Here is a 20,700-nt window from a genome sequence, read left to right on the forward strand (position 1 = left end):
GATGTTTTCCCGGAAACGCGAACGGTTTCCTTGAGCATTCTACGCGCTGTCGTACCCATGAGTGTCTCTTTAACGGCTAGCACAGCGTTTTGACAGCAGTGGGGTCCTACGGATAGACTTATGGAGGACATCTCATACGCTGTTAAGTTTCAACGGCGTAGCCGCCGCGCTATCGCAAACGGAACTGCGCCGCAACGCAAAGAAGGCACGTTTCAATGAACATAACTGAGCAAGTTCTCTTTCAGTGCCCGCCTGTACAGGTGACAAGAGTAGAACGCCTTTCAGAACAGCAAGCCGGACGGTCAGAACAAAGGGAAACAACAGTGGGGTGTATTCAATCACTTCTTGCGGACGAAACGGCGGAAGAAGCCGTCGATGGAACGCTGGCTGGAGGCGAACAGGTGGCTCTTCTTGCTTGCCGGCCATGCCTCTTCGGAAGGGACGGCACTAGCGGCACGGAGGCCTTCCTGATACGGGCTGCCGGACGTCGAAGGGAAGCAGAAGTCGCCCGACGGCCTGCGTTGAGAAAGAAAGGGGACGAGTCTTCTGAACCTACATGGCGTCTGTTGTAACATTAGAGACGTTCACGTTATTACGATGACGCGAATTTCTGCGTAACTGTATACGTGAAGGAGGTCACATTGAGATATATGTTTCCAGTCTCGCGTGTCATGTGACTCATGTGTCGCATGATCTTGGGTCACGTCACCTATCAGTCAATGACAGGTAGAAGTCATATGTGGCGCAACAGTCAACGATCATTCGAATTTGGGCCCAGTAAGCTTTAGAAATGTTCTCAACTGACATCGACTTTGTCTTGTAGCTGAGGCCTAATTGGATGATGTTATCCCGGGAACGCGAACGGTTTCCTTGAGCATTCTACGTGCTGTCGTACCCATGAGTGTCTCTTTAACGGCTAGCACAGCGTTTTGACAGCAGTGGGGTCCTACGGATAGACTTATGGAGGACATCTCATACGCTGTTAACATTTCACGCGGGCGACATCATGAGAGCTCGAGGTAGGTAGTGTGAATGTAGCATATAACGCTAAAAACATTTGGTAATGCCCTAAACGCTGATACATTTCGCCGCATATTGCTTGAAAGAGAATGAGAACTCATAGTTGTGCACGGCCACTGACCTAAAAAATTATGCACGCGGCGAGGTCGCCCATTTCCTACAAGGCCTGTCGATTGAAGGGAAATGCACAGGTGCTCATGCGCTGTGGATATCAGTACACGTTAAAGATGATCCACACGTTGTCGAAATTATTCCGGAGCCATCTCCACTATGGCAGTTCTTCTCCAACTCCCTCCTCCATTTCTTCCTCCTGACGCTGTTGAAGTGACCGCCGAGAAACGAAACAGCCACTGCGCCGTCTCCCATCCTCATAACAAACTTTCATAAGGTCCGACTTTTACAAATTGTGTTCCTGCAATGTATTTAGGGTCAGGGTTCATTTACTTTTATTTAAGCCTGTTTCAACGCTGGCAAAAGCAATGAGTGGTATATTTAACTCTCTCTTTGCAAAAGCCCTTTTCCAGAGTCACTGCACGATTATAAATACTCCATCCTCTTTGCTAAACGTACTACACCTGAGCTGTGCCGCATCCTGCGTCTTGAGGGCCACTGCGGTGGTGGATTGGACCCTGCGCGATATGCCCTTCAAGTGCGGAGGCGGCACCGCAGCCCGGAGCAACAGGTCGCCAGCCGACGACGACGTCTTGGTACCTCCTCCGCCGGTACCCGAGGACGCGTCCTCCGAATACGCCTGCAGTGGTGAGGCACACATCATCAACTGCGGGCAGATATCTCACAGCGCATGCGCACTGTAGGTTACATAGGCCCTGAAACGTACGATCTGTGGTAACACTCTAATTCAACAGATCAGTGACGCGGTTTACCCTATAACTTACAAATAATGTTTAAAAAGGGCTCCTGATGACCACTCGCTGTCGCTTCGGGAGACACCTCACCGCGCGTTCATATCCCTCCCCTTCCCGTCGACACCAATTCGGCTTACAGGGTGCGCCCGCGTCCAAGTTCTCGTACACTATAGTGTCACTTGAGCGCGGTGGGGCGCCATAGTGACCTGCTTACATTTTCCTTGTGCGCCAGCGTGCGCTCAATTGACAGAGGGAAAGCATTTTGATAGCAGAATTTATAGCTTAGTAGGTAATTGTACGCGAAGCCTATACGTTCGGTCGAAAAGGCGTGGCCGTCGCAGTAACTCATAACTGAGAAAAACGGTGCGAAGAAAATTCGCACGTGGTTACGTATCACAGGTGTGAAGCAATCGTTCTTTGTGCATTGTTCTTGGTGGCGTCGTACCATTTAGCTTCCCATTTATAGGCAATACATTCATCTGCTGGTCAACGTGGAGGCTATAGTTTATGACAGGGATTCGAACCGACCTCATATGTGCCTCAGATAAGTGTATAAGAACGTGTATTTATATGAAAGGAGTCAACAAGGAAATTTACTTTCTGGAGGACACAGAGCCTCGATGAAGAAGAGACTTGCAGGGAAACGATGTCCAGCTAGCTTTCGCGCCATCTTTTTCTCAGCGATATATGCTTCCGTTTTCGTCGTTTCTGTTCAGCAAAGATGCTGCCTGGCCTCCGCGACATCTTTCATTTCTGGAAAACTCCAGAAGCAATGAAAAACTAACATAATTTAACCAGACCGAGCTATGTGTATAGTACGGCTTGTGGTACTTGTGCTTGGATACGCAGGATCGAATCCTGATAGCAGCAGCTGTAATTCGGTCGCAATATTGAGCGAAAACACAATTACGTCGATATCACGGTGTGCAATACAGAGCCCCGGATAATCGCAGTTGATCCGAAGTCCCTGATTATGTGGTGCTTCACAGATAATCGACACTGTTACTCTATCACATACGGCCAACTTCAAGACGCACCTCGGGGTCATAGGACGGCTGCCGCAGCAGCGTCCTAGCCTCCTCGGCCGACTTGGCCTCCTCCATGAGGTCCTGCCTGACGGGAGAGCCGTCCGCCGCGCGATGATGGTGTCCAGACGTCCAGTGTCGGAGGCGGCTGAGTGCCTGCTGCGCCAGCACAAGCTTCGCTGACCGCCGGGACCTGCAGAAATCCCATATTTGAACTAAGGCCAATTCACTTTGAGGTAGCCCGCATACCTGTTTGAACCATGCATGTTCTCACGATATTCGCTAGCACCGGTACTTTAGAGGGTAGTCAGGCGTCGTGTTTCGGCTGTGGTATGTATGTATGTATGTATGTATGTATGTATGTATGTATGTATGTATGTATGTATGTATGTATGTATGTATGTATGTATGTATGTATGTATGTATGTATGTATGTATGTATGTATGTATGTATGTATGTATGTATGTATGTATGTATGTATGTATGTATGTATGTATGTATGTATGTATGTATGTATGTATGTATGTATGTATGTATGTATGTATGTATGTATGTATGTATGTATGTATGTATGTATGGTAGGTTTACACACGCTTTAAAACATGACTAGGCTGATTTTATTCCAGTCGAAACATGAATAAGATCAACGTAGTGACGTTTTAAAGCGTGCGTAAACCTACTGTCAGTTCTGGTTCATGGTGACTGCCTCAACTCTCTCCCTTTACCTCTCTCTCTCTCTTTCTATATATATATATATATATATATATATATATATATATATATATATATATATATTATAGTAGCTCAATCTTGGCGACATACACAGAGTTGTCTGTTCATCAGTCAGCGCGAACAACCTCATAGCCCTAATTCATCCCGTGCAAGCCGGCGTTCAGGCGCGAGACCCGAGCTATTAACAGTTACGATGCTTCCGGAAGCCTTCCACGATAAATTTTGTGCGAATGCGCGTTGATTGATCAGCACGTCTGGACTGGCCGCGGCGTACTTCTTCTCGTGTGAGGCGAGACCCGAGATGCGGGCCCTCCAGTCGGCGTCTGACTCCCAAGTAGCACCGCGACGCGAAGGGGGTAGTGGAGACGCAGCCCGGGTCGGGGACTCGGCCACTGCGCGTCCCTTCTGGTAGCCCTTATCGGCGAAGAAGCGCCCCAGCAGGCCCGGGTTTGGCCGGGACGCCAGCTCGTACTTGATGCTCTCCGTCCGAGACTCAGCTGCAGCGGGGGGTGGCGGAATCATGTTAGGCCGCATACCGGCAACAACTCGTACCTCGAATGTCCTCTGGTACGGACTCTCCATTATCATCATTCACGTAAACTGAAGGACAAATAAACTTTCCCCGCTGATCGACCTTCGTATAACCATGTCCTAAGAGTGTATACGTGCAGGTTAATTAGGAATATGTAAGGTCTCTACGGACCTCTTCACGACCATCTGAATACTTTGCTTTTGGACTGTGAGAAGAGAGTGCGGAAGCTTGGTTCACTAAAGGCAACCATTCACACTTGCGACTCGCAGAGGTTGTGCGACCATTTTGGTCGAAAAGCGACTGTCGTAAACGGCCGAATTGGTCCAAAAACAACAGTCGCAAGTTGCAGGTCAGTCGCATATTGCTCTATATTCTAGCTTTCTGACTGCGGGTCGTAAGCCGCTAACAAAGCAGCGGTGTAGCTGAGATTAATGGAAATCGCTTTAACATCCCTCTCTTCGTTGCTGGTGTACTGTCAAGATCGAGAATTCTCGTTCCGAACGAGACCAATTCTAGAGAGCAAGCTGCGGGTCATCCCTGCAAGTGTGAACATCGACAGAGCTGGGCTGCACCCTGGTCGCAAGCGAGAGCCGGTCGCGTGGCCTTTGCGACTAGCAAAAGTGTGAATGGGCCTTAAATCTTTCCAGTTATACGACCAGATCCAGCTGCTCCAATAGTCCACCGCCAATATCACGGCTGTTATTGGGTAATTTATGAAAAGTCCTACTATGCCCGGTATACAAGACTTTGGATTCATTGTTACGAGTGAGCAGATTTGCTGTCTTCTCTATGCACTCCCTACGGTACTAACAGACTTATGCAAAATGTGTTGTCCGAATTGCTAGCTCGGGAGTGCAAGCTTCGTGGACTTCACCGCAATAGCCCAAAGGGCAGGTGTTCGGAAATCTGCATGCACCCAGTGGAAAAGTTAAAACAATTCCTTTTCAACGCCATAGATGCGTTATCGGTTCACGGCGTCCGGACTAGAAGCGCAGATGAGGAAATTAGCAACGAGAAAATGGGAGTGTCTGTACCTTTAGTGTGATGTCAAAGGTACGACGGAAAGTCACGTGGTCGGATAATTATGTATTACTGGAATAGGAGGTTTACTGAATGATTTCAGGCCAGAAAAGGCGTATGTTGGGTCCGTTCACTATAATTACCACAAAGGCTGCGCTGTCCAGCGAGAAACTGTTGGTTTCTGCAATGCAACGCAATCAACCCTGTCCGTGCTGTGTTCTTCACATAGCGCCTCTTGTTTGCCCATTTGAGAAACTTTGTGCAATAAACAGCACAGTTTCCTCCTGGCGTTACCTGTTAATACTAATAAGAAACAAAGTTTAAGTTCTTTGTAAAAAGTTTAGCATATGTAAGTTAAACCATTGCTTTGCAGTTGTCTTGTCTTTGTTGCCCAAATGGTAGCTGTTTTCAGTTGTACCAAGCTGATGATCGTGGTATGTGCAAGCTGTCAGTTTTCTTTTAGGTGTGCTTGTTGCTGCTCTCTATGTCGTGGCAACTTGTGTCCGATCATGTTGTGGCAAGTGGCGCAATATGTGAACCGTTGCCTGCGCTCCTCAGAGAAAGCATTATGTCTGGTATTTCTGTCATCAATACAGGCTGGCACTTGTTCTCGCTTTCATCATTTTGCAAGGTTCACGCACCGAGTTCGCGGTAGAAGATGTCGCAGGCGTCACTCTTCCAGATCCAGTCGCAGTGGGCGCAGCTGTCATACATGTGTCGGAAGAAGCCGTCGCCGCCGTCTGCTCCTGCGAACGGATCGGACACGTGACGACAAATCAGTCCAGTGGCGCAGACGACAGGACAACAGCGCCAACATATGCTTCGCTCGTGCGCTGGAACCTTTACTGTATTCGGTTGAGGAAATTAAGCGGCATCAAGCTGGTTCGCCTCTTCGATGTGGGCGCTACGTAGGCTGTCTCATCTCTTCACTTGTGAAGAAACTGCACGTGAAAATTTTAAATAACGGGCAACACTTCTGAGCAGCACGGTACATTAGAGATTACAATCTCTAGTTTCATTTTGAAACGACAGTGAGTTTTCCCCTTTAAAGCATCACTCTGCACTCGGTCGGTGACACTCTGTCGTGACTGCACTCTGTCGGTGACAGAGTGCAGTCACGCACGGGTTCAAAGATGACAGATCTCCATTCACTCCGTTATAAGGAAAGCCGGGACTTTGGGCTAGCACGTGTTCGGCAATACGTATTTAGAAAGCATATCGAACTAAAGGATTCCGGCGCAGCGCTCTTTCCTGAACACGCGCCGCACGTTTATGTGCAGGTCAATGACGACACATTAGACGTCACAGCTAGGTCGGCATGCATGCAGCCCCAACGCTGTTATTGCGAACGACCCAAAGACTGCACTCCGTTAATGGTTTGCGCAACCACACGTATACTGAAGCAAGCACATCCCGCGATCAATAGCATTGTTTTCCTTTTTCTTTTTTTATTTCATTCCAAGGAACGAAGTCTCCAACCATTGTCTCCCTGAAACAGTATTTCGTGCACAGAGCTATACAGAGACAAAAACGAATGGGCCCAACCATGTGCGCCGTGACAGCAATGCGGGGGTTCTGCAGATGCTAAAGAAGTAAACAATGAAGAAGAAAACAACGCAAACGTCGAAGCATTGCCAAGAAAGCTTTCTCGGAAACTTTTTCTCGCAGCCGAACCGGCTAACGCTTCCGGAGAGAGCGTTGACAACTGAATTCGAGGCCACAAAGAAAGAAACATTGTGCAAGCAGTGGTGGCACCTTGCCAGGTTGCCGTTTGAACGCGAAGTTACATTTCGTCATTTGTAGAACGCTTGCACCTGCACTATATAGGCGTTCTGGTTTATTCATAAAACGAATAAGCATACCGCGCCGAGTATTTATTGGTGGCAACAAGCTTCGCATGATTTGCCGCAGGTGACGAACTATATACCTGCTCGCAATGACTCGCTCGAGTGCTGAGGTCGAAGATGCGCGTTAACCGTGGTCGTGTTTGAGTGGTGGCGAAACGCAAAAGACGTCCGTGCACGATATCACATTACATAATCATATGTGGTGAACGCCTCCGTTACGGAGCCTCTTCCTTCTTTCACTGCCGCCTTCATCCCTTTCCTGACGGCGTGGCTGAGGTTTCCGCCCAGAAAAACCAATAACTCTATAAAAGTGAGACTTGTTGAATATTTCCTTTCCTCGAGGCGTACTTAACATGAAAATGACATTTTACAATGTAGTAGCGTTTATTTTGGTGTCCATCAGATTCATACTGTTTGAATGGAGTACTTTTTTTCGTGTAAACAAAACTGCATTAGTTAGGTAAGTTTTTGTTTTTCATTTCGTGTATTATTTTAATGAAACGGAAGGAAATTTAGTGTTCTCACTTCAGCCGACAATTTGTGACCTTGCTTACTTGCATTCGAATGATAAAAACGTCAGGAGCAGTCATCGAATTGTACAAATTACAGAAATTCTGGTGGGTTTTCTAGGGTCTTCAGGAATTATTAATGCGAAACCAATACATAGCTCATCGGCAAAGAAACCTGGCTTCGTCACAGCCACGTGACATGACCTCACGCGGGAGGTTGAAACATTTCACAACGCTCACATTAAACGTGACACACGTGGAATTGAATTGATTAGAACATCACATGCAATGCGAATTAAAGGCCGCTGCATGTCTGAAATTATTTAAGTTATGAAGTAATTGATTGTCGGTTTTTTTAAAAACGGTTAAAGGTCGGATCCCTCTCCATGATCTATCGGTTGAGAACCTACTCGTCTGCAGTAACCGCCACGCGCAATTTCTTCCCGACGGAAAGTAGTCCGCGGTTAAAGCTTCTCTTGTTACCTAAATAAAAGGATAACCATCAGACCAAATTAGAAGCTAAAAAAATTTCAATTCATCTGGCTTATTTGATATAGTCAAGTAGGAAAATTTATTGTTTGCTGTTCAGCGCAGTAATACACACGCCGCGACCCACTGCCCATAGTTAGCAACTGCTGATATCTGTTTTTCCTTAAGTTGCATTCTACTATAGACAAATCAACGCACGCTTGTTTTGGTTGAGGACAAGCGGTTTATATGTATGTCGTGGGGTCAATGAACCTCGCGACCGAACTCGTATTCGCAGCACTTAAGCAGTCTTAAGTTATCTGCAGAGATGTTGGTTTTCAGCGTGCTTGCATGCATATAGTCATCTCAACCTCTAGTTGTACTGTTCAGGGCTAGCCACCTACATCAGCACTTCAAAAAAGTTGCGGATCACCACCCTATTTAGCTGACACATCTGTGTGCTAGCTTTTACAATTTTACAGCTGAAGTTGCTCAAATCTCGAACCGAAGCGTTTCAACCGTATAGAAAAGCAGAAAAATTGTTCTCTAACACTTTTAGTTTTCGGCGGCACTCACCACGTGCCGCATCGTGCTGGGAATACAAATTAAAGCGGGAATTTTGAATACTAAATTCGCACTACTGTCTGGAGCCGTCAAATGCAGAATCGAGCGCGGGAACCACTTTACAAGTACAATTTCAGCAGCGCGTAGGAAGGGTACGCGGTCACTGTATCACAGCACTCGCAGAGCCTGTCATCGAAATCCAATATCTTACCTTCTCACTGTTGCAAATGAATCCGTGTGCAGTTAAGTGGCGTTAGTTACTGCGGGACAACAGATGGCGCTAGCTGGCTATGTGTCGAGTAAACATGCTTGGGGACTTCTGGACTGACTGACGTCACATGGTCAGGTCGGGAATCTGTTGGACGCCTCTTACGTATCACGAAGCAGGTGTATTTGCCTTAGTGGCATTGGTTCACGGCGTATTCATGTGTTGACCTAATTTGAGATGCTTGGGAAAGGAGAGAAGCAAAAGGAAGGGATTCTGTAAGAACGGCAATGATTGAGAACCGGCGAGTGCTTGACTGCATATTGGGTTATAAAATAATCTCAATAGCAGTATGTGCACAGACATCATTTGGAGTTGAAATAACGTCATAAAATACATCATCATTCAGTGTTAAAAGCGTGAAACACAAAAGGTCAGATTAAACATCCATTCCAAGCGATAATAAAAAAAAAGCCAAACATCAAATACAGTTAACAGCATCTGCAGTCTAGGAGCCTTTTTTTTCATAGCTGGAACTAGACCACAACAGTTTTGCAGGCAAAGCTGTAAGCCATAAGCTTAATTTTCGTACTTGGCTCGGCGAACTAGTACTTGCCCCCAAAGGCGTGTATTTCCGTATTACTGCAGGTTTTTGAACTTGTAAAAAAAAAACAAAACAAAAAAAAAAAACACGAGACCACTCTATTTTGGCGCTCAAAGGTGAAGTTCTATTGACATAATGCATATTTCACTTCATTGTATTACGTAGTTCGCATTCAGCGTACATTGTTACAGCCAGGAAATTTTCCACAAACACACTACGATAAGAATGTGCATCCATATTTGCATTGTCTGCAGAGCGCTGCCCACGATAAACACGGAGTCGGCGCTTCCCGGCGTTACTATGAAGGATGAACTATCATAGCACCGCTTTTTAGAGCACTTACATACATACATACATACATACATACATACATACATACATACATACATACATACATACATACATACATACATACATACATACATACATACATACATACATACATACATACATACATACATACATACATACATACATACATACATACATACATACATACATACATACATACATACATACATACATACATACATACATACATACATACATACATACATACATGCATCTTCAAAATCTTTTGCCCAATATATCGCAAAGGCACTTAAATAGCTGCGACCGAATTCTCAAATTTCGCATTAAGTATCATAATGCCCTTAAAATTTTTCTCCAAAGTATCAGCGTGACACCTCACGCACGTCTGAAATATTTCGTTTCGCAGTAGACGAAATCTTCGCGCTCGCCTGCGAGTTTAGACCCCTGTACTCAGCTTTCCACTACTGGCGTCGAACTTTTATGGTCACATAAGGTATAGTTAAGCTAATCTGGTAAAAGGTACAAAGCAGTAGACGTGCAGCACTGATCGCGCAGATGAGACACGTAAAGTGCCAGAGGCAACGATGGATCTCTTGTACGCTCCAACGAGCTTAACTCAAGACACGCGCGTGGCGCGAATAAGAAGAAAAAAAAAAGTGCATTTCCGTGTCGTTGTCGTCTGCTCCCGCCGTCTCTGTCTGTTACGGCTCCGGGGTGACGTCATTCGTGGCGTGAGCAGCGTGAGGTCTTGGCAAAGGGCGCGCCTTTAAATCAGTGCCTTCACGGTCAGGGGAACGACTTGGCACGGAAAATCGCTCCATTGTGTCGACGACGAGCTGCGTTTCGTAACGCGAACTACACCCGCCATGCTTATATTTCCGCTCACTGCAAGACGAAGGGCTGTTCCTGGTGTGCCCTTGCATGATGTGGCGCATCGGTCTCCTCCTGACTTCGATCACGTCTAAGCGCAGTATGCGGCGTTGCCACTAGGCGGCGTTGGTTACCACTCCCAATTAGGGAGCCTACATGTTGCTCCCTGCTCCCAATGTTTAGCGTGCGCATCCAAGCGCTCATATACCGGTCAAAGGTGGTGGTAGGAAAGCGACACAGGTTATGGGTGCAGAATTAAATGTTAGTCGTTTATATAATCTGTCTTATGCAGCTTTCCTCTATTATTTACAACTTTTTGGTTTACAAGACCTCTCCTTCTCTTAAGGTCTTAGAATCGAATAGTCGCTACTTCTAAGCCTTGACTCACGTTTTGTAGAGTGTCGCTATGGCACTAAGTGCGTGCACCCTGAATCGGGATGTCTGGAGTGGGTAGAAAGAATGTTCTCTTAATCTGCTGATAATCAGAGTCCATATTCAGAATCTGTGTTGTTTTCTGAAGTGTCGTCGTCTCCCTGACCTCGAGTCATATGATTGCTGGAAACGCCGGAACCGGATATCAGAACACGGACCTAGGAGACCGTAATATGAAACCTACTACTGTGATGTCCTGGTAGGAGCTTTGGGCACGGGCGCAGTGGACCTTTTTTACGGCTGGTGAATATAGCACACCTAACTGGGAGTTAAAGCATCTCATTTGCCAGTGAATTAAATATTGAACATTCAGCATACTGCCACAGTGGGCGCTGAACTTTGCGACTGTGCGCTTGAACGAGGACGAGAGAGTTGTTTAGAACCTGTGGCATGGCTTGTGCGCAGATACCGAGTTCTCAGCGTTCAGGTGCACGTATACTGAAAGAACACAATCTTCGCCAATATTTAAGGAATTATACGTGGCAATGCAATGTCATCGTCAATTGAAGCGCGAACAGGACAATTAAAACGGAAAGACAAAACGTCAAGATATTTGTGAAACAGACTACCGTTTTCACACACACGGCTCCGTTATCATGAACGGTGTATAAATCATGATGATGATGGATATTACCTTTGTTTCCTCTGTGGCAGCCAATATTTATGCATACTCCCGACCGCGGGTCATTTTGCACTGACAGTATGTAAATCAAATGTTCAAAGCCTCCTTTTCTTATGCGCCATGTGATCTAGTGTTGCTAACAATCAAAATTTGTCACTACTGTAATTATGCGGCCACTGTTCATGAATTGCGTGTATTGATCAAACACTAAAAAGAGCAATAATTTCTTAAAGCAACTGCATGAAGTGCGGCGCTGATGAAATGCTCTACCCCTGCCTTCAAAGATACATAATTCATATTTTCCCATGGTCGCAAACCTAACCGAAGCGGACATTAAATGGAAGCTTCCTGTCATGTAAATGTCCGTTTTTCGGGGAATCATTTTGGGGTCGTTTCATCCTTTTAACGCGATCTTTCGGTCAAAAAGACAGCTGTCGCCGTGACTCAGAATTGCGCAGAACATGTCGCAAAAAGTACGCACGTGATCAAAATTATGACGCAACCGATTTTTTTTTTATGCAGCGTTCAAGGTGATGTCATACCATTTAGCTTCCCATTTGGCATATATCTGCTAGTCAAATTAGACGCTAGGTTGAGGCAGAGATTCCTACCGACGAGATATCTACTAGGCACCTCCAATTGTATGCAGTTCATTCTGAGTCCAGGTGTCCGCCGACAAATGAAACAGATTTTGCTACTCCTTTCCCCGAAAACCGTGCCAACAAAGGACTTTTAGGACTTTGCCAAGCTCTGTGCCAGTCTTTGAACGCCAATAATTATAGGGGGGCACTTAAGTCTGCTGAAGTGCAGAAATGCGAAAGCGTTGCAAGTTTAGTCCTGGTCTCGTTATGAGTTCTGCGTTTCGTTCCTTAGTATACCGTTTCTTAGTTGGCGTTTGTATTGGTCAGATTCGGAAGAAGCCAAATTTTGGGGCTCAAGGGACAAAACTCTGGCGGTGGCCAACTCAAATTTGGAAGTCACCATTGAGTTGGCCATAATCAATTAGGTTATATACATCAGTTTTTGTCAAAGTCGGAAGAGAATCCCGGCCTCGGCGGCCGCTTTTCGATGGAGGCGAAAAGCAAGGCGCCGGTGTGCTGTGCGATGTCAGTGCACGTTAAAGAACCCCAGGTGGTCGAAATTTCTGGAGTCCTCCACTACGGCGTCTCTCATAGCCTGAGTTGCTTTGGGACGTTAAACCCCACAAACCAACCAACCAACCAATCAAAGTCGGAAGAAGTCAAATTTCGCAGGTGGGCCACCTAAGATTGGAGGTCACCAATACTCGAATTAGGTTAGATATAGAGTTCGGTCAAATTCTCACGAGGTCGAATTTTGGGGAACCACGTGGCCAAATTTTTGAGGTTGCCTATCCCAATTAGGAATTCACTATTGAATTAGTCTTGCTCGATTCAGGTCAGACTCTGATATTTGTCCGATTCTGACGAGGTCAAATTTTGGGGGTCCAGGGACAAATCTTGGCGGTGGCACATCTAAAGTTGGTTTGGGTTGTAGAGTTTAATGTCCCAAAGCAACTCAGGCTACGAGAGACGCCGTAGTAGAGGACTCCGGAAATTTCGACCACCTGGGGTTCTTTAACGTGCACTGACATCGCACACCACACGGGCGCCCTTCTTTTCGCCTCCATCGAATTCAAGCGCCGAGGCCGGGATTCGACCCCGGATCTTTGGGAACAGTAGTCGAGCGCCGTAACTACTGCGCCATTTGAAGATCACCGTCTACTGGGCCTTACTCTAACTGGATTGAAAGCCAAATTTTGTCAAATTATCTGGTTATTCGAGCGGACACGCACTGATAACACTTTCTGCGGACACGCGGTCCACAGCTCTCATCCACAGCTTAATTCGTTAATTCCTTAACCAATCATGCAAACACATGTAGTTAATAAACTGTCATATTAAGCCGACGAAATGGTTGATTCACAGTTCGTGCACACACTTTTGAAGACTGGTACTGTCCGCGTGCCAGCCATGAACAAGAAAGGCTTTCGGATTAATAATTCGCCGTCAGCGTCCTCTTAATCTTTTTTTTTATTTTCAGGCTGCGGTTTCTGCATAAACGACGAGTTCAAACAAGACAGCGCCGAGCTTAATTATTGACTTAAAAAAAGGCGGCAATTAACACCGCCAGTCGTTTTACTGAAGGACCAGGAAATAAATATATTTAAGCCTTGAGCGTAATTTGTGCCGGCTTTTTTCGTAAATCTTTTAATTTTGGCTTCACTGCTGGTCCACATGTCTCGCTCTTTATCGTCTACTATGTTCGCGCTGTTTTGTAGTTATATATAATCATTCCACGTTGCCTAGCTATCTCTGCTGCTGCTTTGAGGCTTGATACTTCCAGAGAGCACTACTAGAAAAAAAAAAAGTTTTAATCAATGCCTGAGGGCAATAATCGCCGCCTACATACTGTGCCGACTTTTATGTTGCCTCGACCAGTTGCCTAGAAAGTTGCCGTGATTAAAGATTATGGGAAATTATCATCAACTACGACCGTAGAACTGCGCGCCAGACGTTTTTGCCCCGCTATTTCTATAAAACGTTTACTTCTTCCATTACTTCGCCCCCGTATCGAACTGCCCAGAAAGTCCTTTTAATTCAATAAAGTTGTGATATTGCATCATTTTAGTCTCTTTTCGGTATTTCCCGGTTTGTGCCTTTTCCCGTCCTTGACAGACGAGAAGGCATATCCCCCTCGGGCAGTTCGTCTGCTCCAATAACAATGGCAGACGCCGTCTGCAGACGACGTTACACCCCTTTCCTTCCGCCACCTCCGCTGCGCCGGACGCGTAACGTGTCCAAAGGAAAAAAAAAAAGGGGGGGGGGGGGAAGAGAGAGAGAGAGGTGATTCCCGTACCGGCTCTACTGCTGGTTTAGTCTTACGCTGTCTCGGCTAGCCACATACGCACGCTCGAGCAACCCAAGCCCGACCGACCATGGCCGGTGCTTCTGTTACGTGAGAGGCGCGAATCGCGACACCTCCTGTCCTCTTGCGCGCCGGAAGGAATCGGACGATGTATATGTGCATATGTATGCACATACGTCGCCGAGTGCGCAGCAGCATACCCGCAGTGTCGTTTGACCAACGCTTTTTTGTTTTCTTCTGCGGATGTGCGCAGTACGCTGTGACGTACGATATCACGCGGTTTTGGGGGCTCGCGCGAACTAGCCAATCCTGCGCCTCCTTCGTACATACGTCTATAACAGGCCCGGTGTCCTGTTTTCTGCGCATATCGGCGTGCGTTTCAGGTATTTCCGGCGGAGATCGTCGTACGCGCCGTGTGCAAGACAAGGACAATTCAATGAGACCGGAAAGATCATTTTGGACAGTGGCGCGCTCTTCCGAGACAGTCCAAAATGTCCGGCCGTTTGTCATAGTTGTACAATCGGGCGCTGAGTGGACAGATTTTAGGGTCAACGTGTTAAGGGAAGTTGGATTATATCTACTCACCTGTATTGCCTACAAAAGGAATCTATTATTCCTCTCATTTTCATTTTCGTCGGGGGTGCGCATGGCTTCTAGCTAGCAAAAAAAAAAAAAAAAAAAAAAAAAAAGGACATAACCATTTCTTGAAACAGTGTATGCGGGAACAGGTTGCAGGCGGTACTCTACTTGAACTGTACTTTATTTTTCCCCATTAAGTTCGCAAAAGGAAATGTGGGTCACGTGGTTAATTTTCAAATGACATTAGCCAGTCAGGAGAGGTCTCAAGCGTGAGATTTGCATGGCTTCCGAGCACTTCGCATTCGCTCACCGTGCCCCAAGCCTGCTGCGAAGTGCTACCACAGGAGTCAAAATGACGCTCAGGTCACTGCCTGTACTTTTCATAATAGCTAAAATTTAGAGGAACAGAACACTGGTCAAAATATGTCATGAGATTATGGTGGAGATGAAAAGACCTTGCCTCATATAGTACAGACCAAGCACAACAATATCGAAGAAAAGAGGCCTTCCGCAATTTTAATTTGCCATTGAAAATGTGAGTGAGTGAAAACTTTATTGAGTAGATTTAAGGGAGGGGGATGTGTAGGTGGGGTCCCTAGTCCGGGACTCCAGCGGCTGCCGCTGCTATCCGCGTGCGTGTCACGAGGGCCTGTTGGGCCTCTAGTCCAGAGCTGGATAGGGCAGCCTCCCACCCCTCAATTGTTGGCACTGCATTCGGGTCATCTGGAGGATTGTGTGGGCAGGTCCACACCATGTGGTGTAGGCCTGCCTTCTCCCCGCAATATTTACGTTTGGGGTCGCAGAACCCGGGGTGTATTGTGTTTAAACGGGCTGGTGTGTTATATGTTAAATTGGTTCACAGGAAGGGAAAGGCGCAGTAACTGTCACACTTGCTCTGTGGACACCCGAACCGCGCCGTAAGGGAAGGGAGGAAGGTGGGAATGAAAGTGGAAAGAGAGAAAGAGGAGCCGTAGTGGAGGGCTACGGAGTAATTTCGACCACCTGGGGATCTTTAACGTGCGCTGACATCGCACAGCACACGACGCCACTTCGTTTCGTTATATGTACCCCCAGGTGGTCGAAATTTCTCCGTAGCCCTCCACTACGGCTCCCCTTTCTCTCTATCCACTTTCATTCCCACCTTCCTCCCTTCCCTTACGGCGCGGTTCGGGTGTCCACAGAGCAAGTGCGACAGTTACTGCGCCTTTCCCTTCCTGTGAACCAACTTAACTTAACTGTAGGCGTCACCATCTAACTTCCTCCGCTTTGGAGAGCTCCTTGGCTGGGGGTGGATATGAGTCTGCAGTGCTGTAACCTCTCCGCATACGTCGCCAGAGGGCCGGGATAAGGCGGTGTGGAGGATGGAGGGGTCGAGTCCCGGGGGAGGAGAGCTCGGGCAGCGGCATGGGCGCACTCGTTCCCTTCCACGCCTGGATGTCCCGGTGTCCAGACGAGGCATTTGTCTTGTTCGGGGTGTCCATAATTTTTGAATATTCTGGCAGCCTGGGGACATATTCGCCCTTTGATGTAGTTGCGGTAGGCAGCCATAGAGTCTGTTTATATATAGGCGCAGGTGGTAATGCGTGGTGGCTAAAGAAATGGCCACCTTCTCCGCCATTTTTATATTGTCATCGCAGACGGTGAGGGCATCAACCAGTTGTTGTTAGTGAATCACAACCGCTACCGCCATTGAAAATTGTATAAAAACAACTGAGGCGCTATCTAGCGGAGAAACCCTATTACTATCAGTGTAGTACCCCACGTGACTACATGTCAGCAAAATATCGCTGATTTTCGTAACTGCACACTGTTCTTTTTTTTTTCCAGGAGTGTTTGTCATAATTTTTGATATTTTGCACTCTCTCCAGTGCGTCCTTAAACAAAAATCACCCCTCCTTTTGCACGCGAGAGACGTGCTTTCAGGTTTTGCACTAGATGGCCCCACAGTGTTTGGAACTGCGTGAATGAAGCGATGATAGAGGGACCATAATGATAGTGCCCACTAAACTTTCTTCGACGAGGCGTGCGTTATTGTGCCGTAACAGCCTTGAGTGTGAAACTGAAAAGAACTTTACTCTAATCAAACAAATGTCTAATTATTGTCTGCCAAGTGAAATTTATATTTGTTTTCGGTACGTCTTTTTTGTCGACCACCAGTCGGCGGTCGCTGTTCATGGTTTCCAGATGGGCGCGTGCACTGACTGAAATATTCTCGTTAAATTTTTTCTACAGCGTTTCTACTAAAACCGCTATGGACTCGAACATTTTAGACAGCAATCTTTCTATTGCGCGGAAAAGATTGAGGCCTAAATTACAGTGTCCAACCCGTCCAAATGGGATGGATAGGGATGGTGGCAGGAGCCACCTTGACATTTATTTTTATTTAAATCCAGACTTGAGTTTCTTCTGGACTTTTTCTCCCTGCTTTTGAGCACCAGTACTGACCACATTTTTAGAGGCAGGCTGGTTGCAGCGCGGAAGACTCACTATATCCTACGTTATTTATCCCTGCTCCATATGGCAACGTTTTTTATATACAGCGCCATTTTACCTATATATAGTCAAATACTTTTGTTGTTACATTCTGCAGCCTCGGCGAGGCTATTGCAGGAGTGGGGCACAGTACAAAAGAAACACAGAAAGTAAATATACAATACTACGAACAGGCTGCTAAGAATTCCTCTAGTGATAATGAACGAATGTTTCCTGGTAAAGAATTCCAAGCTTCAATGGTGTGAGGAAAAAAAACTACTTAATAACTTAAGTGCGCACGATAGGTAAAGGTTTGGAAAATGTGAGATAATTATGTAGCGCAGAAAAGCGAAAAGAATTCAACAAAGTGTACACAAATTTGAGACATTTAAGATGACAATGAGCAGCAAGTGTACTGAGGCCTAGTTGAGGGAGAAAAGCAGACGGTGAAAAATCCATATCGAATCTACTGCAAACAAAACGCGCAGCCTTCTTCTGTACAGATTCTAGTTTGTTGATGTCACACTTTATATACGGATTCCAAACACAGGAGTATTCAAGGATGAGGCGGATGAGTGTTTTATATGTCAGGAGCCTAGTTTCTTGAGGAGCAGCCCGCACGGTGCGGTGTAAGCATCCTAGTCTTTTAAGGGCCTTATTACAGATGATATCCATATGTTTTGACTAAGACACGTCGTGTGTTAAGACTGAGATACATGCATTCGCACTCTCTGTGTAAGTTGACCATATTATACGAATTAGTTAAGGTCTACCAAACACTTGACGTGAATCGTCGTCTTGGCATACAAAGCTCCATTTTTCAAAACACCATAATCTCGTTTGATTAGCAGGGCACCGCCTCGAATTATCACGAAATGATCCCTTGTCTTAAGAGGTCTACACATTAGGGGTCATCGATCGTAAAACCGCACGCGCACATATCTGTACCTCCATCCGGGTCGTTGCCGGAGCGCACGGGCTCTGGACTGATCTTGCGAAGCGGCGACGCAGGCGCCACCGTCGACGCCCTGCTGGAGCCCGGTCGCTGCTGGTGGTGCCCCCATCCGTGATGGCGTCCGTCATCGCTGCCAATGCCGCCGAAGCTGCGCGGGGTCTGCCCGCGCTCAGCATCCGTGCTGAAAACCACAGTCTGCGCCGGCAGACGTACGTTGAACGGCATTTTGAGAACTCAGGTGCACTCCCCACTTGAAAAGCACTACAGAATCGTGTTAAAAATACGACAAAATATTCTGTAGTTCTGTTGTAAATGTCAATTTTTATGTACTTGCTTCTGTAGTGCTTCTCTGTAATTCTGTAGTTTTTCCTGTAGTAGCTTTCTGTTGTCTGTAGTTTTGTAGTACTTTTCTGTTGTAACTAAAGAAATGCCTGTTGTCATAAAGGTTTCCTGTCAAAAATCGCACAGAAAATATGTTGTAACAGAAAAATTTTCTGTGTTTTTCTGACTGGGTCTTTTCCAAGAAAGAAAAATAGAAAAAGCTGATTTATAGGCAACTTTTATTTGGTTAGGGCACAGCGAGTTTCGCATTTATGCAGTGCATTTCTTGCTGTGTCTTTTTAAAGAAAATTAGAGCCAGTGTTCTTATTTCTAACGGACATATTTAGGTTCCCCATCCTTAAATTTGTCCATACTCCATATTTTGCATTCGAGAAGAGTCGATACTGTTTGGAGAGCCTATTTGTGGCTGTGTGCAATTACAATTTGTCTCTGAGGGAATGAAGGGTTCACTTTGAAGCGTCAGCGGTAGCACTACACTTCTGGGGCACTTTTTAGCCCACAGTGTGGTGAAAGGCACGTCAGACGTGTTTGACATCAGTGCGTGATCCTGAACAGCCTCCCACCGCCATATTAAGGGAAATCCCGAGTTTGCGCATGCTTCAGTCATAAACCCATTTTCTCCTCCCCCTCCCCACTTCCTTGTTCTGTTAATTTCCTGCGTTTTACGGAAAATAGGAAAGGTCCTGAAATTAAAGCTTACGGGCTTTGATCGGAAGCCATTGGACGATTTCATTCTCATGGCGAAGAGTCCGCTTTCAAAGTGACGACGGTCTAACCAAATTCCACCTGCATGCCCTATCCTGATCTGGAAGGAACCATCCTCTGCAGTGGGCTCTATAGGCATGCAATATAGTTTGACATGTAAACATCAGCCATTAACAATTAATCAATCAGTCGCTATAAATTCAGCTTAGCGCTGTCAACTGCCAAAATCTCTGTCAACTCCCGGACTGGTCCTCAGTTCGAACCTTGCATGCAAGGAATTGTTCTTTAACTGCAGACATTGCGCGAACTGCGTAGTCTAGTCCTTTCAATTCGCATTGCAGACCACTGCGGGTTGTAAATGAATAATTATGACTGAAATTAGCTCCGCATAAAGTGATTTGCTAAAATAATGCGAATGATTTGAAGAGTCTCAACCTTCTATGAGGACGCAAACACCGCAGGGTATCCTTACTACATACATCACAATCATGTATAGGCTTAGACGGCTGGTGGGTTCTAACTGAGACAGTCGTGTGGGGCTGCATTAAAAACCACCGTGGAGCTATAGTGGAGCCTTAAAGCGGTCAGCAAGAAGATTTGGCTTGACTTGGATTGACTTGCATTAGTTTATCTCTTTTCAAGAATAAAACGCTACAGCAACACAAAAAGAGAGGGGGGAGGGGGCGATCATAGAAACCGAAGCACACAAGATAAACGCTAGAACACTTTTTTCATTGAGGTAAAGAACAAGTCTCCGCCTAATGTTGTCCTCCATTTCAAGCAGATCGGGGATATTGCTGCTAACCTAGTGTTTCGTTCTGCGTTCTTCATTATGTTCCTTCTGCAGTATCTCTTTCTGAACATCTTACGTCATATAACGCCTCGCCCAATTTACGCAGCAACTCTCCTACTTTAAAACTCGTCGCTCTGCTGTTGCAATCTCGTGCATGCAGACACTGAGAAGAATTCAGCAAGATTTCATTCTTGTACCGGAGTAGATTAGTGATCGTGATAGCTATTCCGCTCCCCAACAAGATCGCAAGCGTACAGTGGCTACCAGGCACACGCTGAACACGTGACCAACGTTGGTACACTCGGGGAAGCCGTCTTATGCAGGTACATGTGGGACACT

General features: G+C 46.3%; 1 protein-coding gene across 1 annotated transcript; it reads right to left on the minus strand.

The window, feature by feature from the left end:
• Nucleotides 1-239: 239 nt before the first annotated feature.
• Nucleotides 240-18,746, minus strand: LOC146181610 (uncharacterized). Its single transcript, XM_084575813.1, has 6 exons — nt 18,515-18,746; nt 5,838-5,942; nt 3,919-4,141; nt 2,924-3,104; nt 1,596-1,771; nt 240-516 (listed from the first exon to the last, which is right to left on the minus strand). Exons 1-6 carry the CDS (start codon nt 18,744-18,746, stop codon nt 339-341), a joined length of 1,095 nt encoding a protein of 364 aa, XP_084431939.1. The 3' UTR covers nt 240-338.
• Nucleotides 18,747-20,700: the final 1,954 nt, after the last annotated feature.

This window comes from Amblyomma maculatum, chromosome 8 (genome assembly GCF_055883805.1).
Source record: "Amblyomma maculatum isolate TAMU_Amacu chromosome 8, ASM5588380v1, whole genome shotgun sequence".
In the NCBI taxonomy this organism is placed as follows: domain Eukaryota; kingdom Metazoa; phylum Arthropoda; class Arachnida; order Ixodida; family Ixodidae; genus Amblyomma; species Amblyomma maculatum.